The 22040-nt window shown below is 40.1% G+C and overlaps 1 protein-coding gene across 20 annotated transcripts in view; it reads right to left on the reverse strand.

The window, feature by feature from the left end:
- Nucleotides 1-22040, reverse strand: part of TNIK (TRAF2 and NCK interacting kinase) — a 451082-nt gene that overhangs the window by 176338 nt on the left and 252704 nt on the right. For all 20 annotated transcript variants that reach the window (XM_073626212.1, XM_073626214.1, XM_073626204.1 and 17 more), the window contains exon 12: nt 18986-19190. In XM_073626212.1, coding sequence (XP_073482313.1) covers nt 18986-19190 — 205 coding nt within the window. The remainder of the gene's footprint in view (nt 1-18985; nt 19191-22040) is intronic.

Genomic DNA, 22040 nt, shown 5'->3' on the forward strand with positions numbered 1-22040 from the left:
ACTGTTCTTGAATGGCCCAGCCAGAGCCCTGACTTAAACCCAATTGAGCATCTCTGGAGAGACCTAAAAATGGCTGTCCACCAACGTTTACTATCCAACCTGACAGAACTGGAGAGGATCTGCAAGAAGGAATGGCAGAGGATCGCCAAATCCAGGTGTGAAAAACTTGTTGCATCTTTCCCAAAAAGACTCATGGCTGTATTAGTTCAAAAGGGTGCTTCTACTAAATACTGAGCAAAGGGTCTGAATACTTATGCCCTGTACACACGATAGGATTTTCCGATGGAAAATGTGTGATAGGACCTTGTTGTCGGAAATTCCAACCGTGTGTAGGCTCCATCACACATTTTCAATAGGAATTTCCGACACACAAAGTTTGAGAGCATGCTATAAAATTTTCCGACAAAATCCGTTATCAGAAATTCCGATCGTGTGTACACAAATGCGACGCACAAAGTGCCACGCATGCTCAGAATAAATTAAGAGATATATATATATATATATATATATATATATATATACACACACACACACACACACACACACACATACACTGTATACCAATAAACACACATTATAAGGTATAGATTCTAGCCTTAGCTGCATGGATTATTTTTTTACCCTGTCATTGAATGTGCTGCTGAAGTGCAAAGGGAATCATTACCCTTTCAAGGATGTTCTCTCTATAAATACTAAAGAAAAAGGACAGCTATAGAGGGGATAATGACACCCCATTATCAAGGCAGCAGCAGCAATGACAATCTCCAGAATGGGCTGTAAATGTTAGCTTGTGCAGCCTACAATGATTTGTTTGGGGTTTTGTCTGTTCTAAGAACTATATGAGCTCATATTTCATGGAATACACTTGTGCCAACACGATATGGCAGGTTGTGATTTCTAAATTGTGTATTTTTTTTACAACACTAAAAATGACAGGAGTGGGAGAAACAGGCTAAGCGTGATGGCAGTAACAAAACTTAGGGCATATTAAACAACTAATAAATCACTTTCACCAGACACTGACGGTGAATCAATGTGATTTAAGCGATATACATCCTAAAAATTCATCTGCAGTAAATGTTTGGTAAGAGCCACATTCACTGCTTTATATATACGTCCCTAAACCCTTGTTCACATTGAACGCGGCTTTGAAATCGAGCAACTTCATCTGAAATCGCATGCAGTTGCACCCAAAATCGGCAAAAGTAGTGCAGGAACTACTTTTGCAAATTGGTGTTGTGGCGTTGTACCAATTGGACCGATACCAACCGGCTGCGACTTGTTGTGCAATTTGACTTGGCAAATCGTATGACAAATCGCTTCAATGGGAAGAGGGCTTATTGTATAATCATACCCCCCTATGTGCACCTTCATACAACAAAGATTGTAGGAAGAGTATACTGCACAGAAGGTAGTATATGATGAATAACATAATTTGTAAACCTGACCAAAACACAAGGCCGGGGTGAGGAGGGAAGTGGGGGTTTGTAAAAAAACACGTGTGGAGGGGGTATAGCAGACCAGGGCGTGGGCCAGGTGGGGGCCTCAGGGATGGGGATTGGTGGGCACTTGCCTCATTGAGACCTTTGTCAGCGTGGACCCACAGATGCAGTGACAGTTCAACCAAATGCTTCTGTCATTTGTAGACAAAGAGCCAGCAGAGGAAGTCCTCCACTATTCACTTTCTCTGTCGGGCTCTGACTGATGACATCATCTAATGCAAAGTCCAGCAGAGGAAGCGAGTAGTGGAAGTCTTTCTCTACTGACTCTTTGTTTACAAGTGACAGTAGCAGTCAGCTGAACTGACACTGCATCTGTGGCTGGGGTGTTCAAGTACCCCTATTTGAATACCAGCCATGGCCCTGTAAGAAGGGAGGGGCATTTGCTCAGAAGGACATGGGTCATGAACAGTTGATGTAAATATTCTGGCTACTTTAGGAAAGTCTAACAGCTGAACGAATCCATTCTAATGGTGGATGTATGCTTCTGCAATGGTCAAGATGGAGTTCTTGCTTTCAGGGCACAGGCTTGACTGCTCACTCTTCCTTTTGCAGAGTCTGCAGCTCTGTGTGCTTCTAAAACACGTGGCTGTGTGATGTCACTTCCTGCCTCCCTCCTTTTTCCTACCAATATCACTTCCTCTTGAACCTGCCTTTTAGCTTAACTAGGCAAGTTCAGCAACATTTAAACAGAGGAAGCCAAACTATTGACTGAACTGGAGTAATGCATTTAGTAATTTAACTTCTAAAGGGTAGCAGAAAATCATATTTCAGGTTTGCTACAAAAAAAACCCACTAAAAATCACCATTGGAGTGATTCTACTTAGAGTTTTTGGTGACCACAAAAGAAAACAAGGAGAAATTTACACAGACAGCAATAAAAACAAAACAGAAGATGTAGCCCTTCCCTACTCTATTAAAAAGAAATGTTTAACCACTTCCATACCAGGCCTATTCTGACACTTCTCTCCTACATGTAAAAATTATAATTTTTTTGCTAAGAAATTACTCAGAACCCCCAAACATTATATATGTTTTTTTAGCAGACACCCTAAGGAATAAAATGGCGGCCGTTGTAACTTTTAAACACGGTATTTGCGAAACAATTTTTCAAACGCATTTTTTTTGGGGAAAAAAAACGTTTCATTAAATAAAAAACAACAAAACAGTAAAGTTAGCCCAATTTTTTTTGTATAATGTGAAAGATGATGTTACCCGGAGTAAATAGATACTTCAAAATGTGACACTTTAAAATTGCGAACACTCGTGGAATGACGCCAAACTTCGGTACTTAAAAATCTCCATAGGCGACGCTTTACATTTTTTTTACAGGTTACATGTTTAGAGTTACAGAGCAGGTTTGGTGCTAGAATTGTTGCTCTCACTAACGCACGTGGCAATACCTCACATGTGTGGTTTGAACAGCGTTTACATATGTGGGCGGGACTTACGGGGACGGGGGTGCTTTAAACATTTTTTTTATTATTTTATTGTAATTTTTTTTTTTACACTTTAAAAAAAAAAAAAAATTTTTTTGATTACTTTTATTCCTATTACAAGGAATATAAAATCCCTTGTAATAGGAATGGTGTGTGACAGGTCCTCTTTATGGAGAGATACAGTATGGGGTCTATAAGACCCCACATCTCTCCTTGAAGCTGGAAAGCATCAGATAAAAAAAAAAAGACAGATCTGATGCTTTCCAGCCAAGATCGCTGCTTTGTTGACATCCGCGGTTATGATGTGACGTCATAACGTCGAGCCCGGGCCACAGACAGTCATAGAGATGACTGGTGACCATCTGGTCACCGGAAATCTCTATGCTCTTCATCCGGCGATGGCGGATTCTTTCACCAGATCCCCGATGGCACAGGAGAGCCCGGAGAAGCACCAGAGGGGTCCCCTTCTGTCGCCTGTAAGAATGATCAAGCGGCGGAACTGCTGCTATGATCATTCTTACAGTGTACAGAATCACTGACAGAAAAGAATGATATCTGAATGATGCCTGCAGCTGCAGGCATCATTCAGATATCTCCACTGAGAGTCAAGGATGTCATATGATGTACTGTGGGTGGGAAGTGGTTAAAGGGTAAGTTCACCTTTACAGAAAAATCTGTAAGGTGAACTTACACAGGACCCTCACCTCGCCCCCCAGTCCCGTTGACCTGAATGGCAGCGATCGTCCATTCTGAGCCCCCGTATAGCCGCCTCACAACTCTGGGGCTTAGAAATCCCCAGAGCTTACTCTCTTAAACATATGCTACGTTTAGGAGCATTCTAATTGGTCAGTGCCATCACATGGGCTGCGTAGCTTGTCCTGTCAGCGGGGAGGAAGAAGCGGAGAGAGCTGAAGGGATTCTAAGCCGGAGCCATGGGGCGGCAATACTGGGGCTCAGAACGGGTAATTACTACCATTCAGATCAGTGGGACTGGGGGGGGGGGGGGTCCTGTGTAAGTTCACCTTACAGATTTTTCTGTAAAGGCGAACTTGCACTTTAATTTATGTCCTGCAGTGTCTGCACGGGGTATATTTCTTTATCTTTATTACAATAGAAAAATGAATGGTAATACTCAGACTACTCTTACAAAAATAATTCTGATATTCAGATGGTTCTCAATCTTTGAGACTATTATATACAATACAAACACAAGATTGCACTGTATTTCAGTTATTTCTAGCTTTTCCCATTAACCATTTCAGCTTCAGCTATTTGTCACTGTGCTACCTTAACTGGTAATTGCGCGGCCTTGCAATGCTGTACCCAGACACAATTTATATATTTTTTTTCACACAAATTGAGCCTTCTTTTGGTGATATTTGATCACCACTGGGTTTCTTTTATTATATAAACGAAAAAAAAAAAAACCACAAAACAATATTTTTTATTTTCTGCTATAAAACATATCCAGTAAAAAAATGTAAAAAATCGAATTTCTTCATAAATTTAGGCCAAAATATATTCTGCTACATGGTAAAAAAAAAAAAAAAAATCCCGATAAGTGCAAGTGTATGAAAATTATAGCATATACAAACTATGGTATAGATACTGGAATTTTTATTTTTTTATACTACTAATGGCTGTGATTAGCAACTTCTAGTGGAACTGTGCAGCGGACAATCTAAAACTAACTGATGCTGGCTGGGAACTGCCTAAATGACACAGACATTTCCAGTAACACTAATATAGTCATCAGTGCTAATACTATAAACTGTCACTGTACTAATGCACTGGCTAGGAAGGGGTGAACATTTAAGGGCAAAGGGTTAACTGTATGCCTAACGATGTGTTTACTGGGTGCTGTATTCACTAAGCAATGTGTTGGTTTAAAAAAAAAAGGCACAATCCTTGTTGTCTGAAGAGAGTCCTGTGTTGTTTACCAAAACAGGGCTTTCTTCTTTCATTTGCTCAACCGATCGGCCCATTTCAGGCCTTGAATCATTGGCCAGGACCTGCTGATCAGCACATACTGGAGCAAATAGCAGCACAGGCGAGGAAGATCCGCCACAGTGGGGCCACTCTGCCGCAGTATATCTATGGTAGGTGGTTGGCAAGTGGTTAATCTGAACGCTCTTAAATTTTATAAACACAAAGTAAATGTAAGATTTGTGAAGATACCCACACATTTACTTCCTTGAATTCTGTGAAACGTGTTCACTATGCTCTGGGTAGGCACTGCTCTGTCACATATTTCACAGAGCTTGCTTTCTGAACTACAGAAACACTGAGAGGAGGAGTTTCAAGAGGCAAGGTACCATGGGATATGTAGTTCTTAGAAGTTAAAATTAAACAGAGGAGAAGCTGCAAAGAATGCAGGAAATCCAGGACGCTGTAGAAAGAGAGCCAGCCGACAGGCAATACTCACAATACATAAGGGAATTTTTCAAGTAAGCCAATATTGGATTGTCAAAAATAGTATTGTTTGTATTATTATTACATTATTGATGTTATAAAATTAATGTGTATGCTGTGACCATAGATTTTGTTCAATAAAATAAATATTGTACATAATATGCCAAGCATCATGTCCTATAGACTGTATGAACTGCTGGCTTCTGCCCATCCCTAATCCAGAGATAGGTGAACTTGCTGTGAAACTCATTGGGATTTTAGCATTAAAGTAACAAACAAAATGTGCCATTTCCTGATAACTAGAGTATTACACAGAAATATCAGCAAGACTCATCTAAGGTATGTTGGAAGGCAGTAGCAAAACAACTTTTCCTTTCTGCAGGTATCTGTGAGTAAAACCACAATGATAAGATAATTTTTAACTGCCACATTCTTCAATAAAATATTTAAATACTGTATCCGGTAATAGGTATCACTGTCTTTCAATCAAACCAGCGATTATGCTACAGGGGCCACACTTGATTTTGCAACTCCACTAAAAAATGTGTTTTGAGTGGATGCATTCCTTATTACAAATGAATCCAGCCAATGCCAACATGCCAACCTTTGCAGGATTTTCTGCACACACTACTTCTGATGGTAAGGCGATCAAGACAGAGCCTTTCAGGAGGAGGAGCCACTCTCCCATACAAAAGACAACGGCAATGCTTAAAAGCTGCTTTGTGTGCACTGAAGGAAAATCTCACAGCCAATTCAAACACACCTAAAACAGGAGGATGTTAACAAGCTAAAGAGACTGCTCTGGAAGGGTTCAAATAAAAATGCATCAAAAATTTGGAATTCATTCTATGTCTATATACATCTAATCTATTGTTGGTAGCTAACTAAAATCTACAGCTAGAAAAATAAATGGTTAAGAAAGCTATAATGTAATGCCATGCGGCTCATACAAAGCCTCATGCAACTTAATAGCTCAACGGGACAGAAATCCATGAATAACTGTGTACTTTGCCCCCCAACCCTTTGCTTTTGTGAGGTAATCACTCTCTCATTTTATACCGGCTGGTGTAACTTCCTGTTTGTGGCCAGCAGCGATGCTTCTGCTGAATGCTGATCAGAAAGGACATCTTGTCAAGCATGTGCTGAGCAGCAGCTCACGGCCCCCGCTGCTTCCTGTGTTCGACAGAGCCAATTGCCAGCAGAGGACATAAAGTAGGCACATAATGCAGTAGATCTAAAAAAGCTGCAGTGATAGATAATGCCTTGGGAAAAGGAACAGAGAATAAACACTACATAAAAGAGCCTGTTCGTCAAGCAGCCCCTACAAAGGAAGCAAAGTGCTAGGCTTTGTTTTAGAATGCACAAATTCAGCTGCTGGTATATACTTTACAGCAGTACTTTATGTCAGTTACTTTATTTTTAGGAGAGAGGAGTTTTTCTGCTGCTTTATGCGGGGAGATGTGGCAACCTATATTTTGCAGGATACCATGGCAGTAGAAACAATTTGTGAGAATTCTTCTACTAGCATTGTTGTCTGAAATAAACACATCCAAACAAAAGAAAACAAGAGATATATCTGTATATGTACTATTGTCACAAATGTACAAAAGCAAAGAATATATATATATGTATATATATATGTGTATATATATATATATGTGTGTATATATATATATATATATATATATATATATGTGTGTATATATATATATATATATATATATATATATATATATATATATATACATATCCTGGTGTGGCAGGGGTTAATTGAACTAAGGGAGCTGTCACAGGTACACATCAAGAGTGCCCAACTTTGCCTGCCCTTTCTGGCCCACCTTCTCCATTTATAGAAACCATACTATGGCTTTTTTGAATGAAACATGATCTATGAATGGAGGGGTGGCCCTTTCAATCATCCATCCCTCCTTCAGGCTGGGTTCACACATTTGTGAATTGGATGCGGATTGACCGCATCCAATTTGCAATAGCAGCTTTTGACATTTCAGGCCTGAATTCAGACAAAAATTTGGGCCTGAAATCAGACCTGAAACGGTGAACTAGGATGCACCGGACCCCTGCTGTGAGCTGCATGCAGTGATGGTGTAAATCCAGCCTCATTCATAGATCCTGTTTCATGCATAAAAGCTATAGTACCAGATTCGATCAATGGAGGTGCTGGGATAAAAGGGCAGGGATAGTTTGGGCACTCTAGATGAGTTTCCGTGACAGATCCCTTGGTTCTATTGACCCCCATCATACCAGAAGATTATAGCAATGGTGAGGACATCTGAGGAAGAAGATGTATGCTAAACAAGGAAACGGCAGCACAAGGGACACATCTCACTGAAAGCAAGTAATGCCCATTGTGCTTACTCTTACATTTTTTAAAAGTATTTCTTCCTAAGTAAACTTAGGCTTTATGCAAAATAACATACAACAGCAATTCCTCCTCAAAATACTGGAGATGATGTTATATAGCATGTATTCTACTGAGGAAGCAGCACTGCACCACAATATACTGTATGTTGAGCCTGCTCTGGCATCTCACCCTTACAGGTATATACTTTTTGCATTATATTACTTCACATTGTCTATTTATAGAGCTTGATATTCTTACTTCACTCTGTTACTATATAGACACATTATAAGATTACTTCAAATCCAGGTCTGCAAGTGTAGGTTATCCCTTCTGGAATTTCCTTATTTGTCTTCAGGGCATACAGTGCCTTGAAAAAATATTCATACCCCTTGAAATTTTTCACATTTTTTCATGTTACAACCAAAAACGTAATGTATTTTATTGGGATTTTATGTGATAGACCAACACGAAGTGGCACATAATTGTGAAGTAGAAGGAAAATGATAAATGGTTTTGAAATTTTCTAATTTTTTACAAATAAATATGTGAAAAGTGTGGCGTGCATTTGTATTCAGCCCCTCTGAGTCAATACTTTGTAGAACAACCTTTCGCTGCAATTACAGCAACGTCTTTTTGGGTATGTCTCTACAAGCTTTGCACATCTAGAGAGTGAAATTTTTGCCCATTCTTCTTTGCAAAATAGCTGAAGCTCTGTCAGATTGGATGGAGAGCATCTGTGAACAGCAATTTTAAAGTCTTGCCACTGATTCTCAATTGGATTTAGGTCTAGACTTTGACTGGGCCATTCTAACACATGAATATGCTTTGATCTAAACCATTCCATTGTAACTCTGGCTATATGTTTAGGGTCATTTTCCTTCTGGAAGTCTCAAGTCTTTTGCACACTCTAACAGGTTTTTTTCTAAGATTGCCCTGTATTTGGCTCCATCCATCTTCCCATCAACTCTGACCAGCTTCCCTGTCCCTGCTGAATAAAAGCATCCCCACAACATGATGCTGCCACCACAATGTTTCACGGTGGGTATGGTGTGTTCAGGGTGATGTGCGGTGTTAGTTTCTCGCCACACAGCATTTTGCTTTTAGGCCAAAAAGTTCAATTTTGGTCTTTTCTGACCAGAGCCCCTTCTGTGTCCCCCACATGGCTTCTCACAAACTGCAAACAGGACTTCTTATGGCTTTCTTTCAACAATGGCTTTTTTCTTGCTTACTAATAGTTGTCCCGTGGACAGATTCTCCCACCTGAGCTATGGATCTCTGCAGCTCCACCAGAGTTACCATGGGCCTCTTGACTGCTTCTCTGATTAATGTTCTCCTTGCCTGGCCTATCAGTTTACGTGGACGGCCATGTCTTAGTAAGTTTGCAGTTGTGCCATACTCTTTCCATTTTCAGATGATGGATTGAACAGTGCTCCGTGAGATGTTCAAAGCTTGGGATTTTTTTTTATAACCATGTAAAAAATTTGGAAAACCATTTATCATTTTCCTTCCACTTCACAATTATGTGTCACTTTGTGTTGGTCTATCACATAAAATCCCAATAAACAAATTATATTTTCGGTTGCAACATGACAAAATGTGGAAAATTTCAAGGGGTGTGAATACTTTTTCATGGCACTGTATGCTATATAACATTTCCATTATTTTGTGGAAAGAGTATTTGTTCTTAGTTGCTTTTATGGTTTCGGGTTAATTTGTACTTGTTCCATACATGTGAGAGCGGTGCAGCTAAATTTAAAAGGGTAGCTCTGTACTTTGGTTATGGTAATTCATTGTTTAGGACCAAGCCTGCACTTCCAGTGGTGTACCTACACACAACTCCTTCTGATATTAAAATGATTGAATTATCAGCAGATACAAGCTGGATGCAGCGTGGTATGCTCACAGACTATTTTCTTAACTTACACAAAACTTAAAATGCTTTTTCTAAATCACAAAATGCTATCCTATGTAAAACCAGATGGGGTTCCTTGCAGAATAAGGCCACCAGTCTAGACACTTACCTCTCAGAGGCAATGTCTACAACAAACTCCAATGTTTGCACGAGAGTAGAGAGAGGAATGTCTTTAATGAGTTCAAATGGCAGGTTCTGGAGCACAAGGAGAACCAGATTCACAAAGTCACAGGGGAACGAATAGGGGATCTACATGGAAGGCCCCTTGTACAAAGGTCTTAATCGGGTAGTAATACACCAAGGGTCTCTCTGAAACAAAAAATAAGCAGCAGAAACCCAACCTTTTAATAGTGTTGACAGTCAAATGCTTAGGAGAAACTCCTAAGTGGAAACCCCAAGAATCACACCAAGTGAAGCATGCCTTCCACATCTGATGATAGATCTTGCAAGAGGAAAACTTCCTAGCTTTTAGCATTGTAGGAACCACAGACTCAGATGTCCCTTCCCTCAGGACCTGGACTTCAACGGCCATTCTGTTAAAATCAGTGACCATAAAGCAAGATGTCAAATCAGTCCTTGGGACAGAAAATCCTGACAAATCAGCAGAACCTGCAGGTTAGAAAATTTGCATCTGGCACCCCCCACCCAAAACAACTTTGGGGTCAAGTCCAGTTGCTAGTTGTCTATGCCTTGAATATACCAGGTGGGCAAAGCTGGAACATGAAGTTTTAAGCCCAGGAAAGAATCCAAACTATGTTTTTTACTACAGTGAATCACCTGGATCCTCCCTGATGGTGATAACTGCCGTGGTGTTGTGTGGCTGACTCTTGCCTGGATGATTGTCCAAGGCTGCATCTTCTAAAGTTCCAGGATGTTATCTGGGAGACAAGAATCCACTGATGACCAAATTTCTTGCATAGATAGTATGCCCGGAAAGAAATGAAACTGGGCAAATAGGATGGACTCAAAAGATGCCATCATCAGACCCAGAACTATAATGCAAAAGCATATCGTGAGACTTCTCCTGGACTGGAGAGTTAAAATCTGAAAGCAGAGTGTCTAAAGTTTCTCCCATGAAGGAACACTCTGGGTGAAGAAAGAAAAGCAATCCTGGAGGGCCGCACTCAATGAAAAATGAAGCACCTTTATTGTAACAAAAAGAATTAAAATCCAAAATAGGTCACATCAGAGGTGGATAATGCAGGAACAACAGCTGACGCGTTTCACATCTTCTGATGCTTACTCATAGCTAGATTGGAAATTGTCAACTATGTGCATATAAAGAGAAAGTGATTTGAAAAACATAAAACATCTGAATATAAACTGAGAATTGAAACACCACACCCATTGCACAGTTTACCTTCAGAGTCCCAGAAGGTGAGATATATTAATAAAAGTTAAATTAGATTAAAATCCATTCTCTATATAGGAAATACTGGGAATCCACAATCGTTCACAGAATGAATAGAAAATCGTTATATAACCACAGGTAATTCAAAACAGTTGGAGAATAACAAATGCTTATACATATATATATATATATATATATATATATATATATATATATATATATATATAAATAAATGTATGTAGAAGAAGTTCTGCAGAACACTATGTGGAATAAAAAATACTACATCTGTACCTAACACATGTGGTGCACATAGACACAAAGATGCACTAGAGGGTTGTCACTATTAAGAATATCAAAAAGAAAATATAATTAACGATTGACAAGTTTACATCACTCAAAAATATCACATCGTGTAAAATATGTTAGAAAATAATATATCTTGTAATAAAAAAAGGGCAACCACACAAGCGCATGAGAGTGTGAATGTGAAAATAAAGACCTGAACTGCAGCTCACATAATATGCCGTAATCACACAATGATATAATGAATACAGATAGCAATTGGGCAAATAGCCAAGAGAAAAGACAATGAAAAAAACATCAGAGACAAAAATAGAGAGAAAAGTTTGACGAGAAAAGAATGGAAAAATGCATATATATATATTATGAGACGTAAAGTCTCACTTAATCTGCTGCAAACGGGATAAAAAACCAGATGGAAAATAATGAAACTAAACTACAATCACTATAGTACAGGCAGCAAGAATAAATGTTTGTCATAATAGATATCTAAAACTGAAAATGAGAAGTGCCATGAAAAATGCCATTAAAACACAGAGTCTCAACCCATTTATTGCAAATCGACAGAATTGCTTGAATGGAAGATATATGGATATACTATATTCAGTGTACTACAAAAAACAGACAGTACTACTGTGGAAAATGCTGCCTATGAAAAATAAATTTTAAATTTTAAATTTTACTGATCTGTTGTAATAAAATAAAATGGAATACCTAAACCAAGATCAGTGGAACCCTATTGGTAGGAAGGAACACTCTGGCCTGAAATGTGTCCAGGACTAGGCCCAGATACGCCAAATGATAAGGTGGTTCCATTTCTGTAGGTTCATGATCTATCCAAATTCATCATAGCACTTACATGCTAAAATAAGTATTGAACATATCACCATTTTTCTAAGTAAATATATTTCTAAAGGTGCTATGGGCATTACATTATTACCACATGCCGGTAACAACCCATGCAATCCATACATACAGAGAAACCAAAACAAATAAGTTCAGAATTGAAGTTATGTGTAAAAAAATAGAATGACACACGGAAAAAGTATTGAACACACTAACTGAAATGTATTTAATACTTGGTACAAAGCCCTTTGTTTGTAATGACAGCTTCAAGATGCCTCCTGTATGGAGAAACTAGTCACATGCATTGCTCAGGTGCGATTTTGGCCCATTTTTCCACCCAGTCTTCAAATCTTGAAGCTTCCGTGGGCCTCTTCTATGAACTCTGATCTTTAGTTCTTTCGATAGATTTTCTATCGGATTTAAGTCAGGTGATTGGTTGGGCCATTCTAGCAGCTTAATTTTCTTTCTTTGAAACCAGTTGAGAGTTTCCATGACTTTGCGACTGGGATCATTGTCTTTCTGAAATGTCCACACTCATTTTATCTTCATTATCCTGGTAGATGGCTGCAAATTTTTTTCAAGAATGTCTTGGTACATTTTTCCATTCATCCTTCCTTCAATGACATGAAGTTTGCCAGTACCGTTTGCTGAAAAACAACCCCACACCATGATGTTCCCACCTCAAAACTTCACTGTTGGTATGGGGTTTTTGGGGCGAAGTGCAGTGCCATTTGACCTCCAAAATAGTTGTGTATTATGGCATTGTTAAATTTTGGTCTCATCTGACCAGACTATATTCTTCCAGTATTTCACAGGCTTGTCTAAATATTGTGAAGCAAACGTTAACCACTTGCTTACTGGGCACATAAAGTGGTTGTAAACCCTTTACAACCACTTTTTGCTACAGGAAAGCCTATAATAAGGCTTACCTGTAGCTACCCCAGATATCTCCTAAACCTGCACGGTTTAGTATGTGCAGACGTCATCGGCACATGCGCACTGAAGCAACGGCACGTCCGTGCCATTGCTTCAGCTAGTATGCCGTTACCAGCGGAGCGGGATGACGTCATCGCGGCTCTGGCCAATCACATCGCTGGAGCCCGCGATACCCGGAAGTAACTCCGGGAGTGATGTCGCCGGCCCGAGTGGTGTACGAGGACCGCTGCGGGGGCTTCGATCTAAGGTAAGTAATTCATAATGAGCTAGTATGCTATGCATACTAGCTCATTATGCCTTTGTCTTGCAGGTTTTTTTTTTTTAAGTGGGTTTACAACCACTTTAAACCCCTTCCCACCCAAGCTAATATTCCGCATTCAGCGCTGTCGCACTTTGAATGACAATTGCGCAGTCATGCAACACTGTACCCATATGAAATTTTTATCATTCTTTCACACAAATAGAGCTTTCTCTTGGTGGTATTTAAACACTACTGGGGTTTTTATTTTTTGCTAAACAAACAAAAAAACCCCACAAATTTTGGAAATAAAAAAAACTGTTTTCATGATTTGTTATAAAATTTTGCAAACAGGTAGTTTTTCTCCTTCACTGATGGGCACTGATGAGGCAGCACTGATCAGGAGGCACTGATGAGGCGGCACTAATAGGTGGCACTGAAGGGCACTGATTGGCGGCACTAATAGGCACTATGTGGCACTGATTGGCAGCACTGGTGGGCACTGATAGGTGGCATTGGTGGGTACTGCTTAGCAGTACTCATATGCACTGGTAGGAGGCACTGGTAAAGTAGCTCTCTGTGTATGAGACCGATGTCCCGTTTACACAAGCCAGTAATTGGCTTATTTTTTCTCCTTACGCTGTTAGCGTGAGGAAAAAAAAAAAGCCGATCACCAGCTTCTGTTTACATTATGTAATCAGCTGTCATTGACTGACAGTTGATCACATAGTAAAGGGCCGGGATCGGCCCCTTACCCTGATTTGTGATCAGCCGAGTCTCATGGACTCCTCTCGGCATTTAAGGCCCATGCTGTAGCCATCGGCTATAGCGCAGGCATGAAGAGGTTAAACAAGCTTTAACATGCTTTTTCTTCAGGAATGGAGTCTTGCGTGGTGAGCGTGCATACAACAGGCCATGGCGGTTGAGTGTATTACTTACTGTTTTCTTTGAAACAATTGTACCTGCTAATTCCAGGTCTTTCTAAAGTTCTCCACAAGTTACATAGTAGGTGAGGTTGAAAAAAGACACACATCCATCAAGTCAAACCCATGTGTGTGATTATATGTCAGTATTACATTGTATATCCCTGTATGTTGCTGTCGTTCAGGTGCTTATCTAATAGTTTCTTGAAACTATCAATGCTCCCTGCTGAGACCACTGCCTCTGGAAGGGAATTCCACATCTTTGCCACTCTTACAGTAAAGAACCCTCTACGTAGTTTAAGGTTAAACCTCTTTTCTTCTAATTTTAATGAGTGGCCACGAGTCTTGTTAAACTCCCTTATGCGAAAAAGTTTTATCCCTATTGTGGGGTCACTAGTATGGTATTTGTATATTGAAATCATATCCCCTCTCAAGCGTCTCTTCTCCAGAGAGAATAAGTTCAGTGCTCACAACCTTTCCTCATAACTAATATCCTCCAGACCCTTTATTAGCTTTGTTGCCCTTCTTTGTACTCGCTCTATTTCCAGTACATCCTTCCTGAGGACTGGTGCTCAGAACTGGACAGCATACTCTAGGTGCGGCCGGACCAGAGTCTTGTAGAGCGGGAGAATTATCGTTTTATCTCTGGAGTTGATCCCTTTTTAATGCATGCCAATATTCTGTTTGCTTTGTTAGCAGCAGCTTGGCATTGCATGCCATTGCTGAGCCTATCATCTACTAGGACCCCCCAGGTCCTTTTCCATCCTAGATTCCCCCAGAGGTTCTCCCCCCAGTGTATAGATTGCATTCATATTTTTGCCACCCAAATGCATTATTTTACATTTTTCTACATTGAACCTCATTTGCCATGTAGTTGCCCACCCCATTAATTTGTTCAGGTCTTATTGCAAAGTAAAATAAGTGTTCCTTGGCTTTTGGACAACTCTTCTGTTAATTCTTTTCACTCTTTCAGAAATCTTGTGAGGAGCACCTGGTCATGGCTGGTTTATGGTGAAATTATGTTATTTTCACTTCCGGATTATGGTCCCAACAGTGCTCACTGAAACATTTAGAAGTTTAGAAATACTTCTGTAATCAATGCCATCAGTATGTTTTCCAACTATAAGGTTGCAAAGGTCTTGAGAGAGCTCTTTGCTTTTAGCTGTCAGAGAGGTTTCTTGTGTGACACCTTGGTAATGAGACTCCTTTTTATAGGCCATCATTTGAAACTGAACCAGCTGATAATAATTTGCACTGACAAAAGGCAGGATTGCTTTCTAAATACTGAAAGATTTTAGATGGTGTCTTGGCTTTCCATGCCTTTTTGCACCTCTCTTTTTTTCATGTGTTCAATACTTTTTTCCTGTGTCATTCCATTTTATTACACATAACTTAATTTCTGAACTTTTTTGTTTTGGTTTCTGTTAATGTATGAATTGTGTGGGATGTTATATGTAGTGAAAATTTCATGTCACTAGCACCTTTAGAAATATATTTACCTAGAAAAATAGTGAGGTCTACAATACTTATTTTACCCGCTGTATTTGGTCAACATCATATTGTCAAACACCGCCGGCACCAACTGTTCAATCAACACGTAGTCATCAAAGTATCCCACAATGGGGATGCCATCAGAGAACCACTCACTAGTACTGGGGATTTCATCTGCCGAGGAAGACGGGTGCTCTTGCCACCAGTAGCAACCCTAAAGTGGTTGTAAACCTCAGATTTGAATTATGAACAAAGAATATCCCCCTATAGTGTGTACTTGTCTGAGTCCAGAGCTCTAAGTGTCATTTCTTTTCTGCTGCCTCATTCCTCTACTATCAGCATGAGTGACTTCTGACACCAAAAGAAAAAGGTGACAGGGAGGGATCTCCAGCACACTGCCTGTGATTGGCAGCCTCAGCTTTGTTTCTGTGTGCTTTGTGAAGGGGGGAGTGTCCCTTCCCTCCAATTAGTTCTCAAAGCTCTCACTGAGATGTGCAGAGTGTAACTTCATCTCCTTGACGTTTGATTTCCAAAAGCTCAGACAAGCTGTATAAATTCTGCACTTTGAACAGATTTAGATGAGAGAAGACCGCAGATAATTATATATAAAACTTATGTAGGAGGATTTGTTTCATTTCTCACTGGACTTTGGAAGGGTTTACAACCACTTTAATGATGTTGTCAAGATGTGGTCTGAAGAGACATTGTCCCTTAAAGGCCATGAGATTTAAAGGCTTTTTACACACTGGTACTGCAGTCCAGCACTTTAATCAAAGTGCCCTAAGCATATACACTGACATGAAACACACAGAAAAGTGAAATGGGAGGCTTACAGAAACAGTCATAGCTGAAATTCGGTGTTATTATTCTCTTGCCTATTCTCTTTCCTGCTGCCTGCCTCAACCTCTACCTAAACGCAAACTATTCTCTTGCCTGCCTCTGACTATTCTTTTGCTTACCACCTGCCTCAACCTCTTCCTAAACAAAGACTATTCTCTTGCCTGCAGCCTGCCTCGACTTTTACCTAATACTAACTATCCACTTACCTGTGTCACTCTCTGCAAAGACACGGGATATTCCCTTGCCTGTTGCCTGCATTGGGCTCCGACTAGAAATGAACTTGCTGCCATATCTATCCTGTCCTGTCTCCTTAATGTACTCTAGCTACTCTGCCCCTCTGACCCCTTGGTGGGAAAATCCAACTCCTCACTTCTTGTGGATAGCTCTGATAAAGACCAAAGAGGTCAGTTAGACTCCTTAAGAGAGCCTGTATCACCTACCTGGGGTGTCACCTGTCAAGATGGGAATAAACCACTTCTACCCAAAAAAGGAAATCATTTTCCTGGACAAAACATGCCTACCAACCAAGTGGATAAAGTGTAACCATAACTCCTAAATCCTAGAACCATAAATCCTATTTTTTATAAGACAGCCACCCATGCAATTCTAATACAGTTATAGGATATAAAGGCATGTGAGAAAACCGCAGAGGTAACCTTTTTTCGTGAACAGATTCCCCATTTTTCCAAATATAAAAAAAGAGACATACAGTATGCCTTGAAGGGTTCAATGGTTTACCTTACTGGCATCTTTAAAGTGATTGTAAAGTTATTTTTTTTTTCTATAAAAATAACAAACATGTCATACTTACCTGCTCTGTGCAGTTGTTTTGCACAGAGCAACCCAGATCCTCCTCTTCTTGGGTCCCTTGCTGGCACTTCTGGTCCCTTCCCTCCTGTTGCGTGCCCCCACAGCAAGCAGCTTGCTGAGGGGGCACCTGAGCCGAGCCGGTGCACCATGTATCCATTCAGACACGAAGCCACAGCCCAACCCCGCCCCCTCTCTCTCCTCATTGGCTAACTGACTTTGATTGACAGCAGCAGGAGCCAATGGCGCCGCTGCTGTGACTCAGCCAATCAGGAAAAAGAGTCCTGGACAGCCAAAGCACTCGTGGACACTGCTGGATTGAGAGGGGGCTCAGGTAAGTATTAGGGGGGCTGAGGGGCACTGCTGCACATAGAATGCATTAGGATAAAAAACCTTCTGCCTTTACAACCACTTTAAGTATATGGCCAGCCTCCAAACATATTAAAGTGGTTATAAGCATAAACTTTTTTTCTACCTTAATGCATCCCTTGCATTAACGTAAAAAAATCTTTTGGTAGTTGTATCCCTCTCACCACCCCCCCTTATACTTTAGCCCTGATTCAATCCAGTGCTGTGCCTGTCTGCAGGACCCCCTCACTTCCTGATCTCACAGGCTTTGCTGTGGCAGCGGGAGCCACTGTCTCCTGCTACTGTCAATCAAAGCCAGTGGCGAGGAAACAGGGGCCAGGCTGAACCCAACTGTGTGGATCTATAGATGCAGGCAGTGTGGCTTGGGGGCATGCCCGCACGAGTGTCCCCATAGGGAAGCTGCTTCATACAGTATGGGGGAAACTTGCCAGAGGCGGAGGAGCTAGAAGCACCAACGGGGGACCTGAGGAGGTTCGAGGCTGTTCTGTGCAATTCTATTGCTCAGAGCAGGTAAGTATAAACCTGTTACTTTTTTTTTTTAAATAACTTTTTTGCATTTACAAATCACTAACACCTTTATTATTAGCCCTATTCATGGATCCATGGTTCTTCATAAAAATCTCCTTCAGAAGCAATTCTTCCTGTCCAGGCAGGTGTGGGCACTACTGGGAGGAGCGAAGTAGGAGAGAAGCAATATTTAAAACCTATTGGTATGTTCAGCATTATCTCCCCAGCCGACAACAGGAGTGAGGACATTACTGCTGAGCCAAATGTTAAGGGAAATAGTGCTAAAATTTAGCAATGAAACTGTGGTGTTACAGGCCTCACAAAGGAAATGTGGCTACAATAGGAGGACTGGCAAGATCAACAGGTAAGTAAGTGAAAACAAAGAGGATATTATAGATGGCTGATTAAGTAGATTTGTAAGGAGAATTTTCTTGATTTAAGAAGTGTTGCATTTAGCCTGGATTTTCAGTTTAATATGTTCCAATTAAAATAAATTGTTCATCTCCCTATACCTACAATAACATGTTATTGCATATTTATTAAAATTCTGAGTATTTCTGCATTTGTTTTTTTTCCCCACCATAAAATACTGTAAATTGGCTTTTTTCTCTCAGATAATGATACCTATTGTGCTATCTCAGTATACAACTGTTTTGATCCATTTATAAATATATGTGCTCATACATTCTGCAGATACTTTTGGCCCTTATACAGTTGCACAACCATCTTCCAGAGGAAATGAATCAGCATTACCTCTTCTAAACGTCGTCTTTGTTCTTTCTGCTCTTCAATGCGTTTCTGCCTCTCAGCCAGAAGTTGCCTTTTGTGCTCCTCATTCTCACGTTGCTGTTGTTCCAGCTGCTGACGTCTAAGGGCCTCTGAACGCTCCTTGTTAGCCAACTGCAGCCTCAAAAAATCCCGTCTTAGCGTTGACTCTCCGGGTAGATTTAAAATTGAGCTGAACACACAGGAAACATTAACAATCCTCAATGAAACAGTTTTATAAGTAACATTTTCAGCAGATGTAATCATCTGAGCTTACGTTGACCTGTAGCTCATCAAAAGCACTGAAATTACATGTTTTGTATTTCTGTAAAAGGTTTAAAAATATATTTCTCATTGACATTTTTATGTCCCTGATGCACAGGATTCTTATTCTTATCCATCTGCATCACACAATTCTTTACACCGTTCCATTATTTCTGGTGGGTATTCAAAACCTTTCAAACATTAAATAACATTTGCAAAAAAAACTAGTGGTGCTGTAGGTTTAATTTGCCAAGAACAATCTATTTCTATTTGAAATGTGGCAAAATTGTAGAAGAATGGAAAAAAATACTTGGTAGGTGCAAATTTGTGATAACACTGGCATTAACTTATTGAAACTAGCGCAAAGTAACATGGTTCCAGGATAGAGTTTATGTTCCCTTCTTTAACCCGCACAGGGAAAGAAAAACAAAGAGTCCATCATGGGTAACAACACTGCATTTACACCAGTATTTAGAAATTAGCATAAGTGTTGTGGTGAGCTGTAATGCTTTGTGAACTACAGTAGAATGTGCACTGCAATGCTCATAGAGCTGGTCTGTTGCTACGTGACAATACATGTGTTGTAGCACACATTGCCACAATGCACAAGTGTGAATGGGCCCCCATAATAAAGCTGATGGGAACTTGTCCAGATAAGCAGTGCTCACAAATATTTGAATGATGTATTATAAATGAGAATAAAGACCAGACCCTAAAAAAATTTTTTATGACTTTTTTTTTTATTTTCTTAGGCTCCATGAACACAGGCTTACAAAATGTTGCTTATACAGGAGTTTTGTGTTCTGCCTGTAGAAGCAGCTCAATGTTATCCTATGTGTCCATGCACATTAGGAGGCATATTTTGAGCTCAACGTTTAGAGGCAGAAAAAAAACCCTTCTGCTTCACGTTTCTGATGATTGCAAATCTCATAAACCCATATTTTATTCACAAAAGAAAATATAAACATACCAATTGTTTAAGCTGAGAAAATGTACCTTTTTAAAGTAGAACTAAAAGTCACAACTTTTTTTTGTTTTTCATTTTGGATAGAGCAAGGGAGGGTTATAACCCGTGTCCATTTTTTTTTTTTTTTTGCCATCTGTGTACCATTACAGAGATTTTCCTTTGCTTCCTGTCCCATAGCCAAACAGGAAGTGAGAGGAAATCCCTGCAAATTAAGGGAATTCCTTGGGGGGGACCCCAGGTTACCAGAACTAGTGTTCCCATTGGAAGATCTCAGCTGTATTACTTTTCTGGGGACAACCCAAGATTTGGAATTTTCTTTTACTTTCACTTTCAATGATAATGGTAAACAGGACAAATAGCGAGGGTGAATCTCCCTAACGGGGGGCACAGACATCAATAAAACCTGGCAGGTGTCCTAATTCCTCTGCCCTCTATGCAAAACTTAAAATAAAGCATTATTTATACGCTGATGAAAAAAATAAGGTAATTTTGAAATTGATGGCAATAACAAGTCTCAAAAAAGTTGGGACAGGGCCATGTTTACTGTGGTTAATCAGTTGCTGGAGCTTTGGTAGAGGACCTTTGTCCCATTCTTGCCAGATATAGGATTCCAACTGCTCAACAGTCCTGGGTCTTCTTCGTCATATTTTTAATTTCAAGATGAGGCAAATATTTTTGATTGGTTAAAGGTCTGGACTGCAGGTAGGCCAGTTAAGCACCCAGACTCTTCTACTATGAGGAAATGTTGCCATACATACAGTATGTGGATTAGCATTGTCCTGCTGAAATATGCAAGGCCTTTCCTGAAAAAGACATAGTCTGGATGGGAGCACATGGTGCTCTAAAACCTGGATATATCTTTTAGCATTGATGATGCTTTTCCAGATATGCAAGCTGACCATTCTATATGTCACTAATGTACCCCCATATCATTAGGGATGCAGGCTTTTTAACTGAGTCTTGATAACAAGCCAGAAGGTCCCTCTTCTCTTGGATGCGGCACCAATGGTTGCCAAAAAAGAATGTCCAATTTCGATTTGCCTAACCACAGAACAGTTCTCCAATTTGCAACAGACCATTTTCAATGAGCTTTGGCCCAGAGAAGACGGCAGCATTTCTGGATCATGTTCAGAGATGGCTTCTTCTTTGCATGACAGAGCTTTATCTTGCATTTTTGGATGGCACAGCGAATTATGTTTACAGACAGTGATTTTCTGAAGTATTCCTGAACCCAGGCAGTGATGTCTATCACAAAATCCTGCCTGTTTTTAATGCTGTGCCATCAGAAGGCCCAAAGATCATTGGCTTCCAATATTGCGTTTCAGCCTTGTCCCTTGTGCACAGAGATTTCACCAGATTCTCTGAATCTTTTGATATTATGTACTGTAGATCAGCGTTTCTCAGCCTCAGTCCTCAATTACCCGCAACGGGCCATGTTAAAATAGCTCTTATCAATACCATGTCATTTATATTGATTTAAAGCAGCTGTCATGGCCCGTTGGGGGTACTTGACAACTGAGGTTGAGAACCACTGCTGTAGATGATATAGTTAACGTCTTTGTAATTTTATGTTGAGGAACATTATTCTGAAATTGTTCAACAATTTTTTTGACATAGCTTTTCACAGATTGGTGAACCTCAGCCCATCTTTCCTTCTGAGACACTCATTCTTTAAAAGAAGCCTTTTGTTGCCATCAATTTCAAAATGACCTTATTTTTTTTCTTAAATGTGTAAATCTTCTCAGTTTAACCACTTGCCAACCCCTGCATGCCGATTTACATTGGCAGAATGGCACAGGCAGGCAAAAGGAT

This window comes from Aquarana catesbeiana, linkage group LG04 (genome assembly GCF_042186555.1).
Source record: "Aquarana catesbeiana isolate 2022-GZ linkage group LG04, ASM4218655v1, whole genome shotgun sequence".
In the NCBI taxonomy this organism is placed as follows: domain Eukaryota; kingdom Metazoa; phylum Chordata; class Amphibia; order Anura; family Ranidae; genus Aquarana; species Aquarana catesbeiana.